The 24,931-nt window shown below is 45.3% G+C and overlaps 1 protein-coding gene across 1 annotated transcript in view; it reads left to right on the plus strand.

Moving 5' to 3' along the window:
• LOC126198951 (myrosinase 1-like) overlaps window positions 1-23,165 on the plus strand; it is an 84,263-nt gene extending 61,098 nt beyond the window's left edge. The window contains exons 6-9 of the mRNA XM_049935596.1: window positions 1,723-1,838; window positions 16,288-16,422; window positions 16,516-16,622; window positions 22,996-23,165. Coding sequence (XP_049791553.1) covers window positions 1,723-1,838; window positions 16,288-16,422; window positions 16,516-16,622; window positions 22,996-23,122 — 485 coding nt within the window. The 3' untranslated portion in view covers window positions 23,123-23,165. The remainder of the gene's footprint in view (window positions 1-1,722; window positions 1,839-16,287; window positions 16,423-16,515; window positions 16,623-22,995) is intronic.
• The last annotated feature ends 1,766 nt before the right edge of the window (window positions 23,166-24,931 follow it).

Below are 24,931 nucleotides of genomic sequence, written 5' to 3' on the forward strand. Positions count from 1 at the left end.
ACTAACGGTTGGAGGATGGCATTCACGTATCGTACAGCCGTTATGGCGCCTTCCATGACTACCAGCGTAGTACGTCGACTCTACACTATGCCACCCCAACAGGGAACCTCCACCTTGCTCCACTCGCTGAACGGTGTGTCTGAGGCGTTCAGCCCGACCGGGTTGCCTGAAAACACGTCTCTGACGATTGTCTGGTTGAAGACAAATACGACACTCATCGGTGAAGACAACGTGATGCCAATCCTGAGCGGTCCATTGTGCGTGTTGTTGCGCCCATGTGTACTGCGCTGCATGGTGCCGTGGTTGCAAAGATGGACCACGCCATGGACGTCATGAGTGAAGTAGCGCATCACGCAGCATATTGCGCACAGTTTGAGTCGAAACACGACGTCTTGTGGTTGCACGAAAAGCATTATTCAACATGGTGGCGTTGCTGTCAGGTTTCCTCCGAGCCATAATCCGTAGGTGGCGGTCGTCCACTGCAGTAATAGCCCTTAGGCGGCCTGAGCGAGGCATTTCATCGACAGTTCCTGTCTCTATGTATCTCCTCCATGCCCGAACAACATCGCTTTGGTTCACTCCGAGATGCCTGGACACTTCACCTGTTAAGAGCCCTTCCTCGCACAAAGTAGCAATGTGGACGCGATCGAACCGCGGTATTGACCGTCTAGGCATGGTTGAACTACAGACAACACGAGCCGTGTACTTCGTTCCTGGTGGAATGACTGGAACTGATCGGCTGTCGGACCACCTCCGTGTAATAGGCGCTGCTCATGCATGGTTGTTTACATCTTTGGGCGGGTTTAGTGACATGTATGAACAGTCAAAGGGACTGTGTCTGTGATACAATATCCACAGTCACACAGTCAACGTCTTGTTTTCAGGAGTTCTGGGAACTGGGATGATGCAAAACTTCTCTTGGAGTGTGTATCTGCGGTCGTGAGCTCGACTCTAGTACACCACCAGCAATGCAGCAATGGAATGTGAAGCTTTCACAATGGCAGCCACTCGGGCTGGCGAAACTTCAGAAAAATCATCAAACAAACATCGGCCGACGAACCCGAGACAGCAGCCAACAGACAGATTATGAGTTTACAGGAAGTCAGATTACAGATGTCAGCACTATTTCAAATCAGAGATATAAATGTATTTGTCTGTATCAATCACCAACATTCTAGTGATCTAGTTTTGATCTATGTAACACGACAGAAACAACAAATATCCAGCATTTTCTTTGTTCTTTGTATTTCCGGTATTGTCGCTCAGCATTGTTATTAAAAAACTGGCAGTCACATTTTTTTCCTTTATTAATACCTCTCTTTTAGTTACCTTCAATTTCCTACCACTTTCCTCTTATGCAAGTCTGTTCACAGGAAATCTCATTCTTTTTTGCGGTATACAATCCTTATCATGTTTATATTTTCATCTGGATAGCTTTCCCTGTTACGTATCGGATTCAAGTGCAAGAAAGTAGTGACGAAACCAACAATCACGTCCACTTCCGCAAATAAATTATAGTAGTTGGCACAGGATAATTTTATTATTCTGTTCAGAGAAAAAGTTACTGTACGAATATTTGTCAAAAATATCTTTTTGGCGTTAGGGAAGATCGTTGGTTAGGTAACCTGAAGTAATTGTACATCGTATTGTAAACTCTTCATGCTGTATTATAAAGTAGTTTATATGTATATGAAGGAGCTGCGGCGAACGACTGTGTTGCAGGCTCGGCAGACTTTATCGGACTGAACCACTACAGCACAGACTTCGTGACGTCGGGTGAGAAAGGCACATCGCCGTCTAAAAGCCGCGACACCGGCGTCGGCACCTCCCGTAACGAGGTAAGCTGCTGCAGTCGCCGGTAGTCGAGTTACTTGACACCTCCAAACCAAGACAGTTCATCAAATGTGACACACAACCAGAAAAAATAAGTATTGTTCAGAATCAGGCGAGCATCATTTGGCTCCACAAGTATGGGGGTGCCGCCTTCAGCAACGCCAAGGACCGTTCTTTCGCCACACTTGACTACCCAAGCTGATGCTGCCTGAAGTCTTCCATGTCGACTGCGACGAAAAGCGTCAAGCAGTCTTCCTTCAACAGATTTATAGAACTGTTTTGGAGAAGTGCACTTAAGCAGAACAAATAACCTAAAGATTAATTCTACTATCATTGGAACATCATTCTGAATTTAAAACAGTCGTTAGCGTTTGTTTTGTGTGACAGAATTTAACAGAGATGCAGCGAAATTTAGCACCTGTAAACTTGTGTTGTGACACCACGCTCAATTGCACAGTGCAGTATCACAAGGAAAAATACTTAAATCGTTAAATGACATAGTTAACAACAGGTCTGAAGATATAAGTTTGCAAGAACAAAAGTACGTTAGTTATTTTCTTTCGTTTGTTACAGATAAATTACATTAGGAAAGAACATATCAACAGGATGATTCAAAAAGAAAGAACAAATTACTGTTCTCCATTAGAGACAAACTATAAAAGATAGAAACACTGAATAGAGGAAGGTTCAATGTTTTGACACAGCTCCGCTGTTGTTTTGTTTGTAGCAACAAGATAACTACAACACAAGAGAAATCATTTTGTGTGTTAAAATTTGGGCGAAGTCAATTCATTATTTACGTGTAACGTGCATTCTGCCGTCGATTCTGCAAAAAGCCGCCCCTGCACAAGCAGATTTACAGGGTGACAACTATTGAACTACATAAAATAAAAGCGTCATAACTTCTGAAAGTTTTGCGCTAGGACGTTCGAATTGCATTGTTGGCCGCGAGGCGTAATAGGAATTAGTATGCGCATGCGCACGAGCCTTGTTGCTGTCGGCAGCCGGCCGCTGTGGCCGAGAGGTTCTAGGCGCTTGAGTCTGGAACCGCGCGACTGCTAAGATGGCAGCCTGGATGTGTGTGATGTCCTTAGGTTAGTTAGGTTTAAGTAGTTCTAAATTCTAGGGGACTGATGACCTCCGATGTTCATCTCATAGTGCGAAGAGCCATTTGAACCATTTTGCTGTCGGCAATTTGGACCTGAAATGGGTACGTCAATGAGCAATATTGGTGCATTTGGGAAATGCGAATTCGCACTTCACGGTCGACTGTGTGGTGTGCAATGTCCAGTCACGGAATTTTTTTTCAAATGGCTCTGAGCACTATGGGACTCAACTGCTGAGGTCATTAGTCCCCTAGAACTTAGAACTAGTTAAACCTAACTAACCTAAGGACATCACAAACATCCATGCCCGAGGCAGGATTCGAACCTGCGACCGTAGCGGTCTTGCGGTTCCAGACTGCAGCGCCTTTAACCGCACGGCCACTTCGGCCGGCAGTCACGGAATAATCGGTGCGATATTTCTTGATGGCACGGTGACTTCCGAATGGTACGTGCAATCTTTGGAAGATGATTCTATCCCTGTTACCCAAAGTGACCATGATTTCGACAAGCAGTTGTTGACGCAAGACGAAGCTCGACCCCATCGAAGCAGGACAGTGTCTGATGTCCTGGAGGGGCGCTTTGGGGACCGCATTCTGGCTCTGGGGTACCCGCCACGGGCATGGGCCTCGATTGAGCGCCATATTCTCCGGATCTAAGTACATGCGATTCGTTTTTGTGGGGTTATATTAAAGATAAGGTGTACAGCAATAACCCCAAAAGAATTACTGAGTTGAAAACAGTCATTCGGGAGGTCATCGACAGCATCAATGTTCCGACGCTTCAGCGGGTCATGCATAATTCGTCTATTCGTCTGCGCCATATCATCGCTAATGATGGCAGGCATATCCAACATGCCATAATCTAAATCCGAATATCTGTACTGACATTTACATGTTAAATAAAGTGTGTGCACGCCGTAGTTTGTAACTAGCTTACGTTTCCTTTCATTTAGTTCAATGATTGTCACCCTGTATGCATGGCACGCAAAATTCTCGGAAGTTGGTTCATATGCAAAGGAAAGAGCGCTGGCAGGGCACGCACGTCTGATGAAAATGTCGAGCGTACCCGAAATGCACCGGAAGTCCACAAGACGGGCAGGCCAACGGCCTCAAACAACGATGTTTCGTGTTCTGAAACGAGATTTGATCATGAAGCCTAAAAAGTCGCAGTACTGCAGCAACTGCGTCCCCGTGACCAGAGCGAAAGTTACCAATTTCGCATTTCAGTCCTCTGGGATACGGGCAGAAGACACTTTTTTCGAACGACTCGTCTTTTCGGAGAATCGACGCTTCATCTATCGGGTAAAGTAAACCGAGATAATGTAAGAATTTGGGAGTCTCAAAACCCTGGCGTCGTCGTCGAACATAAAAGAGACTCATTGAAACCGGACGTGTTTTGTGCCATTTCCGTTCACATAGTTTACGGACTTTTGCTTTTTGAGGAAGAAAATGTGACGGGAATGTCATACCTGAATATGCTGCAAAAACGGTTGTCTCCTCAACTTCACGAAGATTCCAATGATTTCATTTTTATGCATGAGGTTGCCCCTCCTCAGTTTCATCTTGAGGTGTGGCGTTATCTTAACAACATCGGCCCACAACGCTGGATTGGAAGATGGAAGAAGTGGACAAGAAGGTCTTTTTAGTGTTCCAGGCTCTGAGCAGTCCCACAAGAAAACATAAGAATAAAGTTCTGTCTCCATTTGTTAACAAAATATTTTTCCTCAACCAAACACAAATCGTTTCCATTGATCTACACTGAAACTGAACAGAGAAAGATATCAACAACCCGAAAAAATTTAGACTAAATGGTAAGCCCACTTAATGCGTGATAATGTAATCCTTATGTAACTGGAACACCAAAAAAATATTCTTCGTGATATGATACTGTCCTCCCACTTGACTGAACACTCGGAAATCTCAAAGTCCGCTCTGCCTCTAGGAGACGTAAGTCTGAACAGAATGAAACTTAAGGTCCCCACAAACCGGTATAATTGCAAAGTCCCTTCGAGTTCTCCGTAATAGTCTCACAGCGGTGTGCGCTAAAGGCGAAGGCTGTGTGCAATTCGAAGCGGTGCTGCGTCCGTAGACAGAAGGCGTTCGCTGACTGGCTGCCACGGAACCAGGGCCCTCAGAAAAGTAAGATTGGGCAGCAGGAGTTCTTTGTTGCTATTCGCTGACGCTGTCACGTGGCTAAGGAACAGCGCTATAACACGTGCGCCACGTACTTATGCGATGTATTTGTGCAACATTTTAGTTTCTACCGAACTAATGAAATGTATACTGAAATTCTGACATTGATAGAATGTTACCTCTACATCCAGTAACATAACCAGATTTAAACAGACACTGCTGATTTTAAAAAAGGTCAAGCATCCATCGAATCAAAAGCAGCGCAAAGTGCGGTCTGTCGTTTGCTGTTTTCTCAGTTGGGTATGAGAACAGTTTTAACGATATCTACGTGACGCTCATAATTTCATTTTGTATGTATCGCAAGTTTAAAGGACGTCTGACTAACAGGTAGACATTGTCGTTTTCACTCAAGAAATTATACAAGTGCGTTATTTGTAGAAAGCATCTGAATAAGGTAATCTGGCTAGAGAACATCCCTCAGAATATCTGGTGGCAACAGAAACTGCCTTTTATCCAAGAACGCAAGGCTGACACTGCAGGTAGAGGATATCCGAATTTTTCCCCGTGAAGAGGTAATTTTTCTGTGCAGTACGGCGCAAAGAAATCTGACTTCCAAAATAATATCCTTTATTATCCACAGAACCCGTATTGACTCCTGTAACAAACTTCTGATTTGATTGGCTGAAAATATTTTGCCCAGTATTCGATTAATTTCTTCATTGTGAGAACGTCGTACCGTTTATGACAGCTGACTTCAAAGATCTTTAATTGTAATTTGACGCACATGTTTTTTATTCGAGCGTTTCTCTTCTGTAATGCCGCTACATAATTCCGTATACTGGCCTCATCTGTATCATTAGAAATAAGTTCATGTATATTTACTTCCGTAGTGAAAGATTTTCTAAAGTCCCTATGGATCTCGCATTCGTCGAAAGGTTACTTCCTTCTTCTGGCCGGCAGCTGTAGCCGAGCGGTTCTAGGCGCTTAGTTAGGTTTAAGTAGTTCTAAGTCTAGGGGACTAATGACCTCAGATGTTAAATCCCATAGCGCTTAGAGCCATATGAACCATTTGAAGAGAATGCGTTGCAGTTCTACTTGTTTACTGATGAATCAGGTTTCACAAACCACGGTGCAGTGAATTTTCGAGAAACGCATTACTGATCCGTGGACAATCCTCGCTGGCTTCGACAGGTAGAGCGACAGCGACAGCGACCGTTGAATGTAAATGTATGTTGTGGAGTAATTGGCGGCCATCTCATTGGTCCTCACTTCATTGACGGCACCCAAACAGCTGAAAATTACATCGAGTTTCTACAAAATTATCTGCCAACATTGCTAGGAAATGTTTCTAGGCGCTACAGTCTGGAACCGCGCGAGCGCTTCGGTCGCAGGTTCGAATCCTACCTCGGGCATGGATGTGTGTGTTGTCCTTAGGTTAGTTAGGTTTAAGTAGTTCTAAGTTCTAGGGGACTTATGACCACAGCAGTTGAGTCCCATAGTGCTCAGAGCCATTTGAACCATTTTGATAAACTATCGGGACTATACGGAAGATGTGAAAGGGCTCCCCAATGAATCTTCTGCAATGCAATGGAAACAACCTTGCCAATATGTGGTTCGGCGTTTTGTATTTCGTTTTTAATAACATCATTTTTACATGATTGGTACAGTGTAATACGTTTATGTAGAGATCTTGAGGAGTGGAAATGGGTCATCAAAAATGTTGTGTCTAGTCCGTGTCTTGTGACCTGCCATGTGGTGGCGCTAGGATTGCGATTACACAGTGGCGACACGCGGGTCCGACATGTACTACAGGACCGCGGCCGATTTAATCTACCACCTAGCAAGTGTGGTGTCTAGCGGTGACACCACATTCCTCCCCCGCAAATCGGCGAACGGTCGTGAGATAAGGCTTCCGCCCGCCGTGGGGAGGACCCCATGTTGACGTATGCGATGAGGTGGGGAGCCTAACAACAGGCGAGGCCGTGCCACCCGCACCCGGCCATTCGGTCCGAGGGGAGCTAGGAAACGCCTGCAAACCTAGTCCAGGGTGCACGTCAACATGAGGTGTATGCGCACGTAATGAGACAAGAGGGGCCGAAGGGTCGACCTCCATGTGGTCGGAGCACCCGACGGGCGAAGACGACATCTGGTCCGGAGCGGGCAAGAGGTCCATGGTGGAGGACGGCTGGTCACGGGAAGCGAGCGGCGGCGCGTGACCCAGGGAGGCGCCAGGCGGTTGAAGCGAAGCGTCCACTGCGTGCGGCGCCGGCGGCGGCTGCGGCGGCGGCGCGACGCCATGAGGCAAAATGGAAGGCAGCGTCGGTAACACCTGGGGATGAGGCGAGCCAGTAGATGGGTCCCCAAGGCGCTGACCTGACGGCTCCGTCGCTGAAAGCAGACGGGGAGCGGCAGAACCCAGGCGACGACAGAGGCGCAGCTGATTGAGATGCCGACGCACCTCACCAGAGGCCCCCAATACCAAATACATCGCGCGGCCGAGGCAGCGAAGAATGCGCCCTGCGAGCCAACGCCGTGAACCGCTACAGTTGCGATAATAGACAACGTCGCCAGGAGCAAAAACCGGAGTCTGCCGCTGCACAGGAACCTGATGCGGCGGATGCAGCAAAGACATCAGGGTGCGATGAGGACGACCATGGAGCAACTCAGCCGGCGATCGACCATCGCGGGGCTGAGAGCGATACGATGACAAAAAGGGTAACAAAGCGTCCTCCCGAGAATGCGATTCGTTCAATTTCAACATCTGGGACTTGAAAGTCCGGACCAATCGTTCAGCGGCACCGTTTGACTGAGGCGAAAACGGCGCGGACGTCAGATGTTGAATACCATTGGCCCTGCAGAATGACTGAAATTCTGCGGACATGAATTGCGGGCCATTGGCGGAAACAATAGTCTGCGGAAGACCCTCTATGCAAAAGATAGCAGACAAGGCTTGGATTGTGGCAGAAGACGTCGTGGAAGACATCCGGACAACAAAAGGAAAATTACTGAAAGCATCGACCACAACCAACCATCGAGCATTCCAGAATGGACCAGCAAAATCGATATGCAATCGTTGCCAAGGGGAAGTGGCTTTCGGCCATGCAAAGAATTTCCGCGGCGGTGCGGATTGTTGTTCGGCACACGCCACGCAAGAGGAGCACATATTCGTAATCGCAGCATCGATTCCGAACCAAGTACAGTGCTGACGAGCAAGTTGTTTCGTACGCACTATACCCCAATGTCCTTGGTGAAGAAGCTTTAAGACAGAGGACTGTAACGAACGTGGGACCACGACACGGGATTGATCATTATCGGAACGCAATAACAAAACACCACGCCGTACAAAAAGTCTCTCCCTGTGAGCAAAAAAAACGGCGAACCAAAGGATCTTCGATCCGTGACTTTGACAAGGGCCAGTGCGTAGCAAGAAAACGCAAAACAGTAGCAAGGACAGGGTCAGCAGCTGTGGCTGTAGCTACACGACGAAAATCAATCGGAAACGATGCGACCACGTCATCGGCTTCCGAATCAATGAACATGCAAGCAAGTTCGGAAGAATCGAATGCTTTATCCTCAGCAACAGGCAAACGGGACAACGCATCAGCGTTTCCGTGCTGAGCAGTGGACCGATACAAGATATCGTAGCGGTACTGCGAGAGAAAAAGTGACCAGCGAATGAATTTCTGCGCTGTACGTGGAGGTACAGGCTTGTTCGGATGAAAAAGCGATGTCAAAGGTTTGTGGTCCGTGATGATTGTAAAGTGACGACCATACAAGAAGTCATGGAACTTGGTAACACCAAACACGAAAGCTAAAGCTTCTTTCTCTATTTGTGAATAATTTCTTTGCGCAGATGAGAGCAATTTGGACGCAAAGGCAATAGGGCGATCATGCGAGCCATCTTTGTGCGCAAGCACAGCACCGATCCCGAAATCCGATGCATCTACCATCAACAAAAGGGGTTTTCGGGGATCGAATGGCGTAAGGCAAGTATTTGAAAGTAACGCCGATTTCAACCGGCGAAAGGCGCGTTCGCAGTCCGTCGTCCAGACGAACGGAACACCTTTACGGCGTAAACGATGAAGCGGAGCTGAAATGGAAGAAGCATTGCGCAAAAATTTATTATAATAATTAATTTTACCCAGCACACTCTGTAGCTGTTTCAAATTCTGCGGAGCAGGTAAGTCCTGTATGGCACGGAGGTGCTCTGGACTCGGATGTATACCTTGGGCATTTATGACATGCCCCAGGTAGGGTAAGTCCCGAGCAAAAAAGACACATTTGTCCTTCCTCAAGCGTAGACCATTTTGACGCAAGACCTGAAATAATGTTCGGAGATTTTGCAAATGTTCGGCTTCTGTCTTTCCTGAGATCACAATATCGTCCAGATAGTTCGCAGCAGTAGGGACCGCCAGATAGTTCGCAGCAGTAGGGACCGACGCACACACAGTGTGTAAATATTGCTGAAACAAAGCAGGGGCGGATGCACACCCGAATGGCAGTCGTTTGAAGCGATACAAGCCAAGATGCGTGTTTACCACTAAGACGCGCTGGGATTCTTCGTCCACAGGTATCTGCAAGTACGCATCTGCTAGGTCCAATTTTGAAAAATATTGTCCCGGGCACAGTTTGTCAAAAAGATCTTCCGGGTGGGGCAAAGGAAAAGTAGCAGTCACAAGTTGTGGATTCACAGTTGCCTTGAAGTCCACACAAAGTCTCAGTTGTCCGGAAGGTTTCGGCAAAATCACGAAGGGTGAGGCCCAGAGAGAAGCCTGCTCACGTTCAATTACACCTTGAGATTCTAAATCGTGCAATGTTCTGGGGACCTCATCACGCAATGCGTGGGGAACATTGCGCGCTCTGAAAAATTTCGGTTGCGCGTTGTCTTTCAGTTCCAAATGTGCTGCTTAGTTCTTAGCGCAACCAAGGCCCGGTGCAAAAATGTCTGAAAATTCTTCACAAAGACTAGAAACACTGGCGGAAGGCACAGTCTGATTCACGGATAGGACCTGATTTACTATAGACAAATTAAACAATTGAAACAAATCTAAACCAAACAAGTTCACTGCAGTAGAAGAACGAAGAACGTAAAATGATACAAGTTTTGTTTGTCCCTTGTATGTTGCAATAAGGCTGCACTGTCCTAACACAGGTATATGCTGTCCTGAGTAACTATGTAACTTAACATTTGCGGCACGCAATGGCGGTTGGCCCAGTTGTTTGTACGTGTCGTGATTGAGCAATGAAACTGCAGCTCCGGTATCGAGCTGGAATGGGATCACTTTGTCGTCAAAGTCCAAGTCCACAAAAAGTTTATTGTCCTGCTGACGACAAGAGCGACTGTCACGTGCAAATTGAACTGATACAGGTACAGAAGCACTTGCGACTTTACGGGATTTCCTGCGACGTCGACACACACTTTGGGTGGGACGAACACAGTCACTGTTAGCTAAAGTGTCACTGGACGGGTGGGAATGAACTACATTAATGTCCATGGGTGAAGGTCCACGAGCCTGATTGTCCTGGGTTCGATTCCGGCGCGAAGCAAAGGGCCTGGAATTATTGTGATTGTCTGATCTAAGCTTTTTCCGGCAAACACTTTGAACATGTCCTTTCTTTTGACAGTAAAAGCAAATAGCTTGGCGTAACGGGCAATTTTCACGCGAATGTCTAGTTGCACACCGCGGGCATGATTTCACTGCAGTTGCTTGCTTACGCGGCGCACGTGTTTGCAAGGTAGGCTGCCGCTGCTGTGCGGACGGGCGCGAGGGCCGTTTAGCGTCCCGTGCAGCGGGCCCGGCGGGCCGATTAATGTGACACACTGCTGGCGAAGTTTCAAATGAGTCCTGAGCAAAGTCAAGTGTGTCTTGCCTATCCAATATGTCTATCACTTGTTGAAGGGAGGGATTTACTAGTTTCAAAATCTGTTCCCTTATGCGAACATCAGAAACGTTCTGTGCTATTGCATCACGCACCATTGTATCTGAATAAGGAAGTCCACAGTCACATTCAAAGGCACACTCCCTAGTAAGTCCTTGCAAAGTTGCTACCCACTCCCTATTAGTCTGACCGGCCGTACGTTTTGTACGAAAGAACGTATACCGTTTTGCAACTACATTTACTGTTTCTTTGAAATAGGCATCTAAAGCAGACAAAATTTCTTCGTAGGACAGAGTTGCTACGTCGCGTCGGGGAAACAATTTCACTATCACACGGTAGGTAGACACACCGACACAAGAAAGCAAAAACGGCTGCCGCTCTTTACCTTGAATTCTGTATGCTGCTAGGTGAAAGTTGAACTGGCGAGACCATTCGTGCCAGGTCTCGTCGGCCGCCACGTATGGCCGAAAAGGAGGTGCAACAGCGTTTTGAGGCAGCGGTAGCGAAGAAGCGGCGGCTGCCGCATCGGTTTGTAGCGCACGTTGACCCTGGACGAGCTGTCCAAGGGCTTCCAATAACGCCTGCGTCTGCTGATTCTGCAAGCGAAAAAATTCGGACAGTACATCTGGAGATTGTGGCGAAGCCATGACACAAACGAATTAATACAAACTCTTTTACTCGTCGCCAAATAATGTTGTGTCTAGTCCGTGTCTTGTGACCTGCCATGTGGTGGCGCTAGGATTGCGATTACACAGTGGCGACACGCGGGTCCGACATGTACTACAGGACCGCGGCCGATTTAATCTACCACCTAGCAAGTGTGGTGTCTAGCGGTGACACCACAAAAAAAACATGCGATACTATTTAAAATAGACATACAGCTATTTAAACGTTTGTAGTCAATTAAGTTACAAGAAAGGCAATTATGCTGCTTAATGTCCCCTTCTAGCTAACCAACATTTGCTTGATACTGGTTAAAAAGTTATTTGGGGTAGTCAAGATAAAGGGAGTACTGTGTGCATACACCGTTCAAAAAAAAATGTATAAAATTTTTGAAAGTACTCGGAGAAGATAAAAAAACCTTTTTTACGTGACAATAATGTCACAGGAGCACAATTTCCGCGATATGGTTCCATGGAGCAGCTGAAGCTTGAGACGTTAGGAGACAGAGGAAAAACGGATGCACCTGATTGCCTCTATACTGCAGGCGTCTATCAAGTGACCTGTGGCTGCTGCAAATTGTATATAGGCGAAATGGGAAGCAATGTTAAAGAACGCTTTAAGGAACACAAACGGCACACGCGGTTAAAAGAAAGTGTAAAATCGGGATCAGTGGGTCATCATGAGCACTGTGGCTCTGCCATCGATTTCAATAAGCTACGTGTGCTGGCTGAGGAAACCGACATTTATAGAAAAAAGGTCCGAGAAGCGGTTGAAATTTCCAAGATTGCAAGTAATTTCAATAGAGAGGACGGCTATAGGCTTCCGACATCGTGGCTCCTCGCCATCAAGGAAGTGAATATGCGGCCGCGGTGTGCGAGAAACACAAACAACGCGCTGCAAGTCACCTCAGCGGACAATGATATTTTGGTAAACATTCCCCCTCTCTTGGTCTGTCCGTTTCGAATCTAGCCAATGATGACGGCCAAACAATAGCAGTAGGAGGAATTTCAACCAATAACCCTTGTTCATCGTAAGTGTGGAATAGTTCCATTGTATCCAACGACGATGGGCCACCAATAGTATCCACATGTTTAGCCAATCACGCCCCTTCTTCTGCATCAGTGCGAGAGTATGGTAGCCACAAGAATTTTAACTAATACTGCTACGTCTTCAGCACAAACGCGGGAAAACTCCTCTTTATAAGAGAACGCGCCACGGGTCTCTGACAGTGTTCTAGCAATAGTGGACACCGGAACATCCTGAAGAAGATCCCAGCAGAGTGGTCGAAACGTCGATTATTTTGGAGCAAATATGACGCGGCTTAATACCACAGAAGACTTTAACTTTTGTTTTATGTATGTTGCCTATTTACATTATTGCATAACTGGCATCTGTGTGCTAATTATTTCTCGAACACGCTCAAAATAATCGGGTGTTTCGCGAATAATGGCTGTAGCTTCGGCCAAATTCGCAGTCAGCTCTTCTGGAATGCCTAGCAGTGTCTCATACACCAAAAATTTTACATATAGAGAGAGAACTTGCACTGCAGATATTGCGGAAATGGAAGGTGATATTGATATGCGGTTTTCACAGAGTGGATGGGTAGTCAGTGGCCTGTACTGCTAGCCAATCAACGAATTCAAATAGTACTTAGAAAGCATATTTTTTTGTGAAAACATACTTTTTTAAATGGAACATTGCCTATTGACATTAAGAAACTAAAAGTAGGGTGTATTAGAATGTCAATGGTGTTTGTTGTAGGATTCTAGTGCGAGTCGTTTACGAGATATATTTTGAAAAGTTCCTACACCGACGCTTGTACAATGCCTGTTGTAGTACACATAAAGAACAACACAAGTCCACACACTAGTTATGTGTGGAGTGTGACCGGTAACGAGACGACCATCAGAGGTTGTGTTCAAAATGACGACCGGCAGTGGCAATACACGCATTTCAGAGGAGATGTCCGAGCAGGCTGCAGTAGTACGTCGTTGCACATCATCGGGTGTAGCTGTAGACACGTCTTTCAGCTTTACCCACAGAAATAACTCTACAGTCGCCAAATCCTGGGAACTGGGCGGTCAAGGTACATGTCCTCTGCATCAAATTAACGATTTGGAAGCAATCATGTTGATACCACAGGCTTCTTCTAGTCTGAAGAGGAACGTTTTGTACCATCCGTGCGATACTTGTGCATGTTCAGTGTCCTGTCTACGAAACATGGGCCTATCAGCTGATGGTTCACTCCGCCACACCACACGTTTACACTCCATGGACGCTGACGTTACACCTGACAAAGCAAACGGGGATTGTCAACAGACCAATATTGCATGTTTCGGCAGTTTACTTTGCTGTGACTGGTAAATGTGGTCTCATCGCCAAACAAGATACATGATACATCTAGAGAATCCTGTCTTAATGGCCATGTACAGAAGTTAACAGGATTATCCTAATCGTTTCGTCGCAGCTGCTGTTGGAGAGAGATATGATAGGAATATAACCTACGTCGATGGAGAATGCGTAGGATTCTTGCCTGACTCGTGCCACTTCCTCGTGCGATTGTGAGGGAGCTAACGTGCGGATCAACTGCATCAGTAGCAAGAACATTTATTTCTGCCTCTTCTGTCGTCACATCTTTGCTTGTATTACGCTGATGGGTGTTACATTACCACTTTCACGTAACAAGCTGAAGAGGTTGATAAATAATTGCCGAGACGGTAGACGCCTTTTGGAATACCTATCCGCATACATCGTACAAGAACCAACTTGATTCTTTCTACACTCTCCATACACGATACGCTTGACGGCTTTTTCTGCATTCGTAAGTCCCATCGTCCACACGCGACCTACCGCCTGGACTGTCACACGCTAACTGACTAGCAAGTCGCACTGTACTGGAGTTACACACAAGCATACTGTAGACAAACATAACAACATCGTACCTAGCAGGCAGGCAGGTTCAATGGCACAAACAAGTGCCGGAGTGGAAACTTTTCAAAATGCGATATTTCGTAAACGAATCCGGCAACGCGCTCCACTGACACTCTGATTTACTCTACTTTTATTCTGTTAATGTCAACAGGCGTAGTTCCGTTTAAAAGTGTATGTTTGCACAAAAAATACATTTTCTAAGTATTGTCACAATCTGTTGATTGGTTAACAATACGAGCCACTGGCTGTCAGTCCATTATGTGAAAATAACACATCAATAGTACTTTCCCATTTCCGCAATATTTGTTGATGTGCGATTTTCACAGAATGGACTGATAGTCAAGGGCTTGTATACGACGAATCTTATTAAAGTTTAAAAACCCCTGAAGCCACCTAGGTGTCGCCGAGGCAAGTAATTTAACACAAGACAAATTGGGCCACAGGTGTCGGGAAATACCTCGGACGTGGATGCTGAACATGTGACGTCACCAGATGACGTACTTCGGCGCACGTGCAGCGGTTGAGCCTATTGGTCTCTCTCACCTGGTCCTCCCAACGCAACTCAAGTGACCACATCGCTGTGGCTCTAGGCCAACGTGTGCGACTTCATCGCGTGGGGCTCAGCGTTCGATTCTTGCGTCTGGCAGGCACCATTTTTTTTCTTTGCATTGCATAGACAATTGTGTGTTTACTCTGAGGTAATATTTTATTTACCAGTCTCACGGCCTCCGATGGTTTGTTTCAAAGTACAGTACAACAAAAACCAACCGTACGAAGTACGTCAAATGGTGAAGTCACATGTTCAACATTTGTCATCCACTTTTCTGGTATTTCCCGACATTTGCGCCCCCATTACATTAAATTACTTGTCTCAGCGTCATCTACGTCGCTTCGGGGTCTTTTAAACGTTAATAAGAATCATCCTGTGTATATTTCCAGAAAGTTTCCAGATATCGAACCGAGGTTTTCCGCAAGTGACGGTATGATGGGGGACACGTAATAGTTTTCAATGATAATGCTCTGAACCGTGGATCAACCGAGATATGTAACTCTAGAATTTTCCAAAGCTATTAAAAACTATGGTAAAATTGAGATAATTAACTAAAAAATCTGAGTTTTTTCTAAACATGAAGTTTAAAATGTAACTGCTCATTCATGTTTTCATAAATAAAATAAGCTTTAGAGTTTCGTACGCCTGTAATTATGGTTTGTATGCTGTGCAAAATTCATCGAAGAATCTCTCTTACTTATGAGAAAAAGTGTAACTATGATAACAAATGCACTCAGTAGTAAGTGAACAAAATGATGAAATTTCAGATTAAAAAATTATTTTGTTGTGTTTTTGAACTTACACTGCTATGAGTGTGAACCCTGAATCCTTCCTGGTCATGCTGACAAAGTTTTATGTATTTATTTGTAAACGTATAGACAGTGGTCCTTCTCCTGCTCCAAGTCAGCCCGCTTGACGTCCTACCCCTTCCACCCCCCCCCCCCTCCCCCCAATAAGCCGATTCTCTCCATAGTTTCTTTCAGGGGCTTGATCTTCAGGATGTTTCGTATTGTTTCATTCCTTATTCTGTCCGTTCTCGTCTTACCCAGGATCCGTCGTAGAAAGCGCATCTCTGTTGCTTGTACTCTGCCTAAATCTTTCTTTGTCCAACTCTCTGATCCATAGGACAAAATTAGCAGATAATGTGACTTGTATATTGAGAACTGATAAATAAAACATCTTGTTCTTTCAGGCATCGCCCTCGGCATTCCGAAGTTTATTGAACTGGATTGCTAACGAATACCCTGGATACCCGATAATTATAACTGAGAATGGATGGAAGGATAAAGGAGGACGCAATGATAATGAGAGGATCGATTACTACATCGTACGTAACACTCACTGCCCTGAGCCGTAGACCAACTTATTGTTAGATTTTACCATCCACGAACTCATATTAATTGCTTTTTTCTCTTTACAGGGTTTCTTGGGAGCTCTCCTGGAAGCTGTGAACACGGACGGAGTTCCAGTGATCGGGTACACGACGTGGTCTCTCATGGACAACCTGGAATGGAATTTAGGATTCACGTAAGTAATCCTTATACTTGAATGCACCGAATAATTTTGACCATTGGACACTGTCTGTTCCATCTGATCTAACAATCTTCCCTTGGCCTATTGTCTGAACCGAAAGAAAGTCTCTCGTAAAAATAGTTGTATATTTTTGTCAAGTGTGTCGTTCGCTTATTTGGGAAATAACAGTTACATTTATTTCACGATGTTCAACTATTATTATTATCAACTTTTATTGTTATCAACTATTATTGTTATCTATTATCTATTATCTATCTATGATTATTATTATATCTATCAAGAACACAAGACCCTACCTTTAAAATAGCTGCTTGATGGCAGTAACGGAAAAGGTGGCACATATGACGACATTAGTACATTCTCGTTAATGACGTCCGAGGTATTCTGTAAACAGAAAATTTTGAAAATGGAGCAAAAAGCTTTGGAAGGCTACTTTTTCACAGTTCAAAGTCCGTTAGGACATCTGTATTTTGCCACGAATGTTTACAACATGATACGTTCAACCATTTTTATTAGTTATTCACAAGAAATGTTTGGGGAAAGTTTTTACTTCTGTTATCGTATAATCCGAGGCTTCGCTACTGACTATGACCTACCGTCTACACGAATTTTGCCCTTGGTCGGCTCTTGCTGCTCCTGGCAGGCTGCCGTCCCTCTCAGCTCGGCGCTCCAAGCCGATGCTTGTACCTTCAACTGTCCCTGATCTCTAGGAAGATTTGCTGTTAATGGACAGACAGAACATAGTAAGTTTACTGTGCGCTTATCCGAAGGCACAGGAGTATTTTCTCGTATGTGACAGGATATGTGTAACTTTGTCTTAGTACAAACATTAAATTGCAAGCTGTGATATTTTGGAGATTGTTGCCTATGAGAAAGTGCTAACAAAAAATTACATATTTTGTTAAATGTAGTTGGACGTTACTACTCTGAGGTGCAAAAAGTAGCAGCTAACGCTTGACATTAAATTCTGGACTTCACGAAAAGCAAAGCACGACCCATCCTTTTGCCAAAATGATTGAGTCTCAACAGATGGAAGTGGTATGAATAGAATCCGTAGCTGAAAACGGAGAATGATAATTAATGCCTGCAACATCGTCGAATCCAGCGCAACTGGAAACTTGCCAGAACAGATGGTCTCCCCTCCGAATTTAAAAAAAAAAAAATGGTTCAAATGGCTCTGAGCACTATGGGACTTAACATCTATGGTCATCAGTCCCCTAGAACTACTTAAACCTAACTAACCTAAGGACGTCACACAACACCCAGCCATCACGAGGCAGAGAAAATCCCTGACCCCGCCGGGAATCGAACCCAGGACCCCGTGCTCGGGAAGCGAGAACGCTACCGCGAGACCACGAGCTGCGGACTCCGAATTTCACTACACATATTGCGATATCATCGGCGACACTGTCAAGGATGTCGTCAATGATGTAATCGGCGCTACAGAGCACCCACAGAGGGATATATTTCTCATCCCAAGGAAGAAAGGCACCCTGCGCAAAGTATAACACTACAAAGCGGTCACGCTATTAACCATTGATTATAAAATAGCAGCGGCATGCGTTGCCGGCAAATTTAAACTGATGATGGAGAAGATAATAAGTCCACACCAAATCTGCGCCTACCCACCAGGATCATCTTCGAGGCCATAGCCGAGTACAGAGAGGTGACCTGTCTTACAGCAGTAAACAAGAGTGAAGCGGCACCCGTGTCGATGTACTTCCAGGAACCGGGCGACCGTGTAAACCACAACTTCATGTACAAAGCTCTGGAAAAAACTTCGGACTCGGGGGACCGTTTCTTGCGACTTATAAAGAATATCCGAACAAGCGCCACGTCCAAGGCGATGATAAATGGCGAAAGTACAAAGTCGATACCGATCCAGAGATCAGTGACACAAGACTGCCCGCTTTCTATGTCACTGTACACCATAGCACTGGACCCAATTCTGCATCACATCCACTGCAACAGCAGCGGAATCAAGCTGCTGGGCAAAACTGCAGACGACATGGGCTTCTTTATACGAGAAAAAGCAGACCTAAACAGGGTAGAAGAAGCGAACTGGGAATTGGATTTGTTCCATAAGGCAAAGTTAATAAATGAACGGTTGCAGTCAAAAGTGTAGTTTCTAGTACAAATATGTAGCTCGCCCAAAGAAATTTCGAGAGCCATAGGAGAGGCGGCATGAAAATTTTCAAAGGGCGTACACGAAGGAGTAGCGGAACTCTTCGAGAGAATAGCGGAAATGTGCTGCGCTGTTGATTCGCCGTCTGAGTGCCACGGCGGAGGGGAATCCCAATATCATCACAGACGGCAACCTAAACGTGTACGCACCAGAATCCCAAGTAGCGCCTGTAAACGTAGCGAATATCTTGTACAAATTGAGGAATCTAACGGACTATTTCCTTAAAAAAGGCTACGTCTTAGAGACAGCCACCAACCGGCGTACAAGGGCGACGAAGATGCTCTACACAGAATTAAGAAGAGGAGCGGGTCACACTGTAATAGAAGCGAAGAAACCAGATGGAGAACGGAAGCAAGCGTGGCAGATGTTGAAGGAATGCACCCTCACTAAACACGTGGAATCGACATGCTACAACGTCATCAACAACATACTGCCAACCAAACGCCAAACTTGCATCCAAAAAACTGAGGCCGTTCGAAAAAATGTCACACCCGAGACACAGCCGACACAACAGAGCACAGATTCCAGGGCGGAGACGCGGCGACGACGTGGAAAACATGCAGAGAATAGTAGCAGTGGTAAACAGAACTGTACCAGAGAACACAAACAGTGAGATAGAACACCTTTTCCGCAGCAAACTGCACAGTCGGTAATGGAGCTGACACACACAGGTAAAATAGAGTACCTCTCGTACCTATGGGAGGAGCGTAGAAAGGCCACGTTTTCCAGACGTTACAGGGAGGATCTAGAGAGCCCCACGGATATCCCTGGAGACGGCCCACAGAAAAGCCATCCCCCCCCCCTCGCGATGCGCAGCTGAGGGGAGGCGGCGGCCAGCCTGCAGCCGCGGCCAGTCCCCGGCTAAGGCAGCAGCCACCCCCGCCTCCTCCTACTGACGCTGATTGTAGCAAACTAAGGACCCAACCAAACAGGTTTAGAGGACTCTAGTAATAAAACTCAGAGGATGATAAAATACAAGACAAAACCTTAAGCATCCAGAATACAAGCAAAACGAACTCTTAGCACAAAGTAAAAGTAAGCAAATACAAAACGATAATTTGAAAGGAAAAATTGAAATAAAATGTAATCCCAATTTTATTTAACTTGGTTTAAGTGCAGCTTACCGCCATGTGGAGGACCCGGCTTCGACTCGTGGAACTACCGTGGATTTTTCCTAGATGGGGGAGGCTGGAACGGAATAATGCGGCTTGTGACGCCAGTCGAGGAGCTGCTTGGTCGAGTAGTGGCGGCTCCAGCTTACGGAAACTGACAACGTCCGGAAACCGAGGAGCTGAGCCCACGGGCCTCCGCACCACATCCAGCGACGCCATTGGCGGAGGGAGGATCAGACGGCGATCGCTCGGTACAGATCGGCCCTTGGGTGCGGCCTGTGGACGGAGTTTACGTCGCGTACTGTCGCAGCGACTTAGTTCACGCCTGCAGATTTCAAATGCAGACTGCTGTTGTGCCTTCTCGGGCTATCCGTGTCAGCGACGTCAATGAACTGTACTCACGTATTGACTTTCCCCACAGCGCAACCGGTGCCCATATCGAGCAACTGTAATGTGAGTTCAAAACTGAGAGGGGTGCGCTGATATGTGTTTATTTTCTGTACGTCTTGCAGTTTTCGCACAGTCGGCTTCTGAAACCCCAGAGGCACTCGTGAATAACCCTGCATACTGCTCAGGAGAGCGGGATTCATATCGGGTACATATATCAGAGCGTGTATAAAGAATGGCAGTAGGAATGGTACATAAACGTTTGCCTAGGTGAGTCAAACAGAAATGGAGACAGGTGGCAAAAAAATCTCACTCGTATATATACATACAGGATTAGTCGCTGAATATTGCCACCAAGAATAACTCCGAAAGTATGATAGGAGCTGAAAAGTTTGTGGGACAAAAGTTGTATGATAAAACGGGGGCCATAATATGCTAGGTGGGGTCACTTCAGAGATATGAAGGTCAACTTCGTTTTTTTAAAAGGGATGCTACAGTTCGGGATTTATTTTCTGATAGCGGCTATCGAGACGAATCCAATGATGTGTAACAGTAAGGCCTTTGAAGGTCAACGGAGGTCACAAATGTGGCATGAACGTCCATTTACAGAAGGTGTTCGAAGTGATGACCACTGGTATCAGTGCAGTACTGCAATCTTCTTATCATAGGTTGAGGTGGTATTCCTAATCACATCGGCACTTATCGAAGCACACGCTCTGTCAATTCTCTCTCGCTTATCTTCAGGTGTAGTTGGAACGTGCCGGCCGTAGTGGCCGAGCGGTTCTAGGCGCTTCAGTCTGGAACCGCGTGACCGCTACGGTCGCAGGTTCGAATCCTGCCTCGGGCATGGATGTGTGTGATGTCCTTAGGTTAGTTAGGTTTAAGTAGTTCTCCGTTCTAGGGGACTGATGACCACAGATGTTAAGTCCCATAGTGCTCAGAGCCACAATGTCTAATACGAATCCCCACAAGAAAAAATCCAGAGGCGTCAAGTCTGGCGAACGAGCCGGCCACGTCCAATCCAACGATTTGGGAATTGTCTCTGTAACTCATTTCTAGCCATCAGCGAGAAATGTGCCGGACACCCATCGTGTTGATATCACATTCTGTTCTTTCTTCCTAAAGGTATTTCTTCCAATAACAGACCTAACGTTTCTTGCAGGAACGTGGTGTACTGCCTACCAGTAAGATTTCCTTCGATGAAATAGGGGGCTATAATTCTGTCTTCCAGAATCCCACACCATACATTCACCGACCACGGTTTTTGGTGTGCAACTTGCCGCAGCAGTCATGGATTTTCAGTTGCCGAATAATGCATGTTATGCAAATTAACATTTCCATGGTTCGTGAATGTAGCCCCTTCAGTTAATAAAATGAAATTAATAAATGTATCATCCCTCTGAATCTGAAGTTGAGACCATCGGCCGAAATCAATGCGACAAATACAATCTGTACCATTTAATTCATGGTGGAGCCTGATATGGTAAGGATGATATTTATGGCGATGCAGAACACGAACAACACTACTCTGGCTCGTGCCACATTCCCTTGCGATTTAATGCGAACTAACACATGCATCTCCAACCACAGTGGCAAGAGAACCAATTTTCATTTTCTAGTTGGTAATATTCCTTTGCCGGATATGTTTCCGATGCGTTAAAGCTCCAGTTGTTCTCAATTCATCATACACATATTTAAATGTATGACGTATAGGGTGAGTACGTTGAGGATATCTTTCATGATATCTCTCTAGCTCTCACTAAATTTCGTTGGCATTCTCCGTAAATGAGAAGCATATCGGCTTGTTCTTTGATCGAATACATCATTCACATTCGCTTGATTCGCCGATACTAGTCTCACCGTTCCTATTAGTGTTGTATTGCGAAACCGGCGAATGGTGTTTACATGCCAGTGGCACGTTAGATGGATACGCCGTATTCGGCGAATATTTACTATTTGCACGATATACGACAGAGAATTGTCAGAGCATGTACTTCGATAAGTGCCGAAGTGAAAGGAATATCACTCAATCTATGATAAGAAGACAGTAGCACTGCACTGATACCAATAGTCCTTCTGCAAATGGACGTTCATGTCACCTTTAAGACGTTCGTTGCCCTTCAAAGACCTCACTGTTACACATCACAGGATTAGTCTCGATAGCCGCTGTCAGAAAATTAGTACCAAACTATAGCATTCCACTTAAAAAACAAAGTTGACCTTCATACCTCTGACGCGACCCCACCTATTAACCAAAAAACCAACGTCGTATTATGGCCGCAGTTGTACCATGCAACATTTGTCCCACAAACTTTTCAGCTACTGTCATAGTTTCGGAGTTTGTAAAAAATTGGAAATCTGTGGTAAGTTCTATGGGACCAAACTGCCGAGGTCATCGGTCCCTAGGCTTACTCACTACTTAATCTAACTTACGCTAAGGACAACACACACACACACACACCCATACCCGAGGGAGGGGGGGAGCAGCGCGATCGGTGCAAGGTGCCTAGGCCTCACGGCTACAACGCTTGGCTAAAGAGTTTATTTTATGAAGATAATATAAGGCTAATGATAGACGTGTGTTGACAATCTTACTGTACATATGGTTTATTTCTGTGTGTGTCTGTATGTGTATCACGTATTAAAAGCGCATGCTGCATAATACTGTAATATTTTTACACAGGTCAAAGCTCGGAGTGTACGAGGTGGATTTCAGCAGTCCAAACAGAACGAGAACCCCCAAGGATTCGGCCGCCTTTATAGCAGAAGTCTACGGAAGTGGGCAGCTTCCAGAACAGTACATTTGGTAGAAAGTGCCCATGGATTGGTGAAAGAGTGAAATGAGTTGTAACCGAAATTTGACTGTAGATTCTGTTCAAAGACTGGGGTAATTTTTTATATAAAAACAGCATAAATAAAGTAATTAGAATAAATATAAATGCTTTATTTCTATCCTTGTCATTAGAGACACTTCAGTCATTGTTACACTGTCACGCAGATGTGTATATTGAAATAACTGACTCCACAATGTGTATAATTAATGCGGCGTAAGAAGATCTTAGAGCCGTCATACTGCGTCAAGAAAATGGTACACACAACTCAGTTGCTACAGTAATCCTCAGAACGGTGTTCATATATTCCTCCATAGCTGATGAATGAGAGTGATATTCATTTTTCTGTTCCAGAGCTGACCATAACAACGTACGCACCTCAACGTATATGTTCTCTGGTCCAGAGTGGCATTAATACTGTTGACTGGAGTTATGAGGACTTTCAAATTGCTCACGTATTAAGGAAGTACAATCGATAAAAACTCTATCAACATCCTTTTCGTAAAAGTTACGCCAATATTTGATAGAAGCAGACACTTGTCTCTGAAATTTTCCTTCGCCTCTTCCAATTGATGTCCGGTGCCTCCGTTGCTTCCTCTTTATTCTGTAGTTTAATTTCATTACATACAGAATTTCTTCACCTGTGACACTCTAGCATTCACAAAAAGTTACTATTCACTTCCTAGCAAACATTCGCATTCTAATTCACGTTCCTTGCACTTAATTTACTGTTTCGAAAATCTCCCAATTCCCTAATAACTCCATAAACATATACATCAATTAACAGTACCGACAAGCAATATCAGCACTTCCACACTGAATTCTGCAAAGATTCTTTAAACAAGTGTCCTGATGTTGTAGTCTTCACTCCGAAGAACGACACACAATATCCTGTCATGAAGGGCTGCGTCATATCACCCTCTTCATCTCTGCATAACTATTGTGACCTACGTCCACTTTAACCTGCTTACTTTAGTAAATCATTGGTCTTCCCCACTCCACCCCTCCCCCCTCTCACCCCAGCACTCCCCTCCATTAGCAAACTACTTTTCCTTGAGGCATAAGGATGTTTCCTATCAGGCGATGACTTCTTTTAGTCGAGTTGTCCCATGCATCTCTCATTTCTACCCAGTTCTCTTCAATATATCATTTTCAGTTATCCGATCCACCCATCAACTCTTCAGCATTCTCCAGTAAAATCTCATTTCAAAAGCTTCTATTTCTTTTTCACTCTTCGGAAAAGACTTCCTAACACTTAAATTTACATTCGATGTTAACAGTTTCCTCTTTTTCCGAAACGCTTTTCTTGCTATTCGCGGTCTACATATTATATCCTACTTACTTTGCACATCGTGTACCCCTTAGAAAACTCATGTAGTAGTCTTCTGTCCTACTTGTTAATGTAATTCCACTCATCATTGCCCGATTTAATCCGACTTCACCCCATTATCTTTGTTTTACTTTCGGAATGTTCATCATATAATCTCTTTTGAAGACCATATCCGTCCCTTTCGACTGTTGTTCCATGTGTTTCACAGAACTGCAATGTCGTCGGCAAATCTCAGAGCCGCGCGGGGTAGCCGCGCGGTCCGTGCCGCTCCCAACGTCGGAGGTTCGAGTCCTCCCTCGGGCATGGGTGCGTGTGTTGTCCGTAGCGTAAGTTAGATTAAGTAGTATGTAGGCTTAGGGACGGATGACCTCAGCAGTTTAGTCCCAAAAGACCTTACCACAAATTTCCAAAATTTCATAGCTGAATTCGATCCCTTTCCAAATTTCTCCTTGGTGTCC

The sequence above is a fragment of the Schistocerca nitens genome, chromosome 8, assembly GCF_023898315.1.
Source record: "Schistocerca nitens isolate TAMUIC-IGC-003100 chromosome 8, iqSchNite1.1, whole genome shotgun sequence".
NCBI classification, from domain to species: domain Eukaryota; kingdom Metazoa; phylum Arthropoda; class Insecta; order Orthoptera; family Acrididae; genus Schistocerca; species Schistocerca nitens.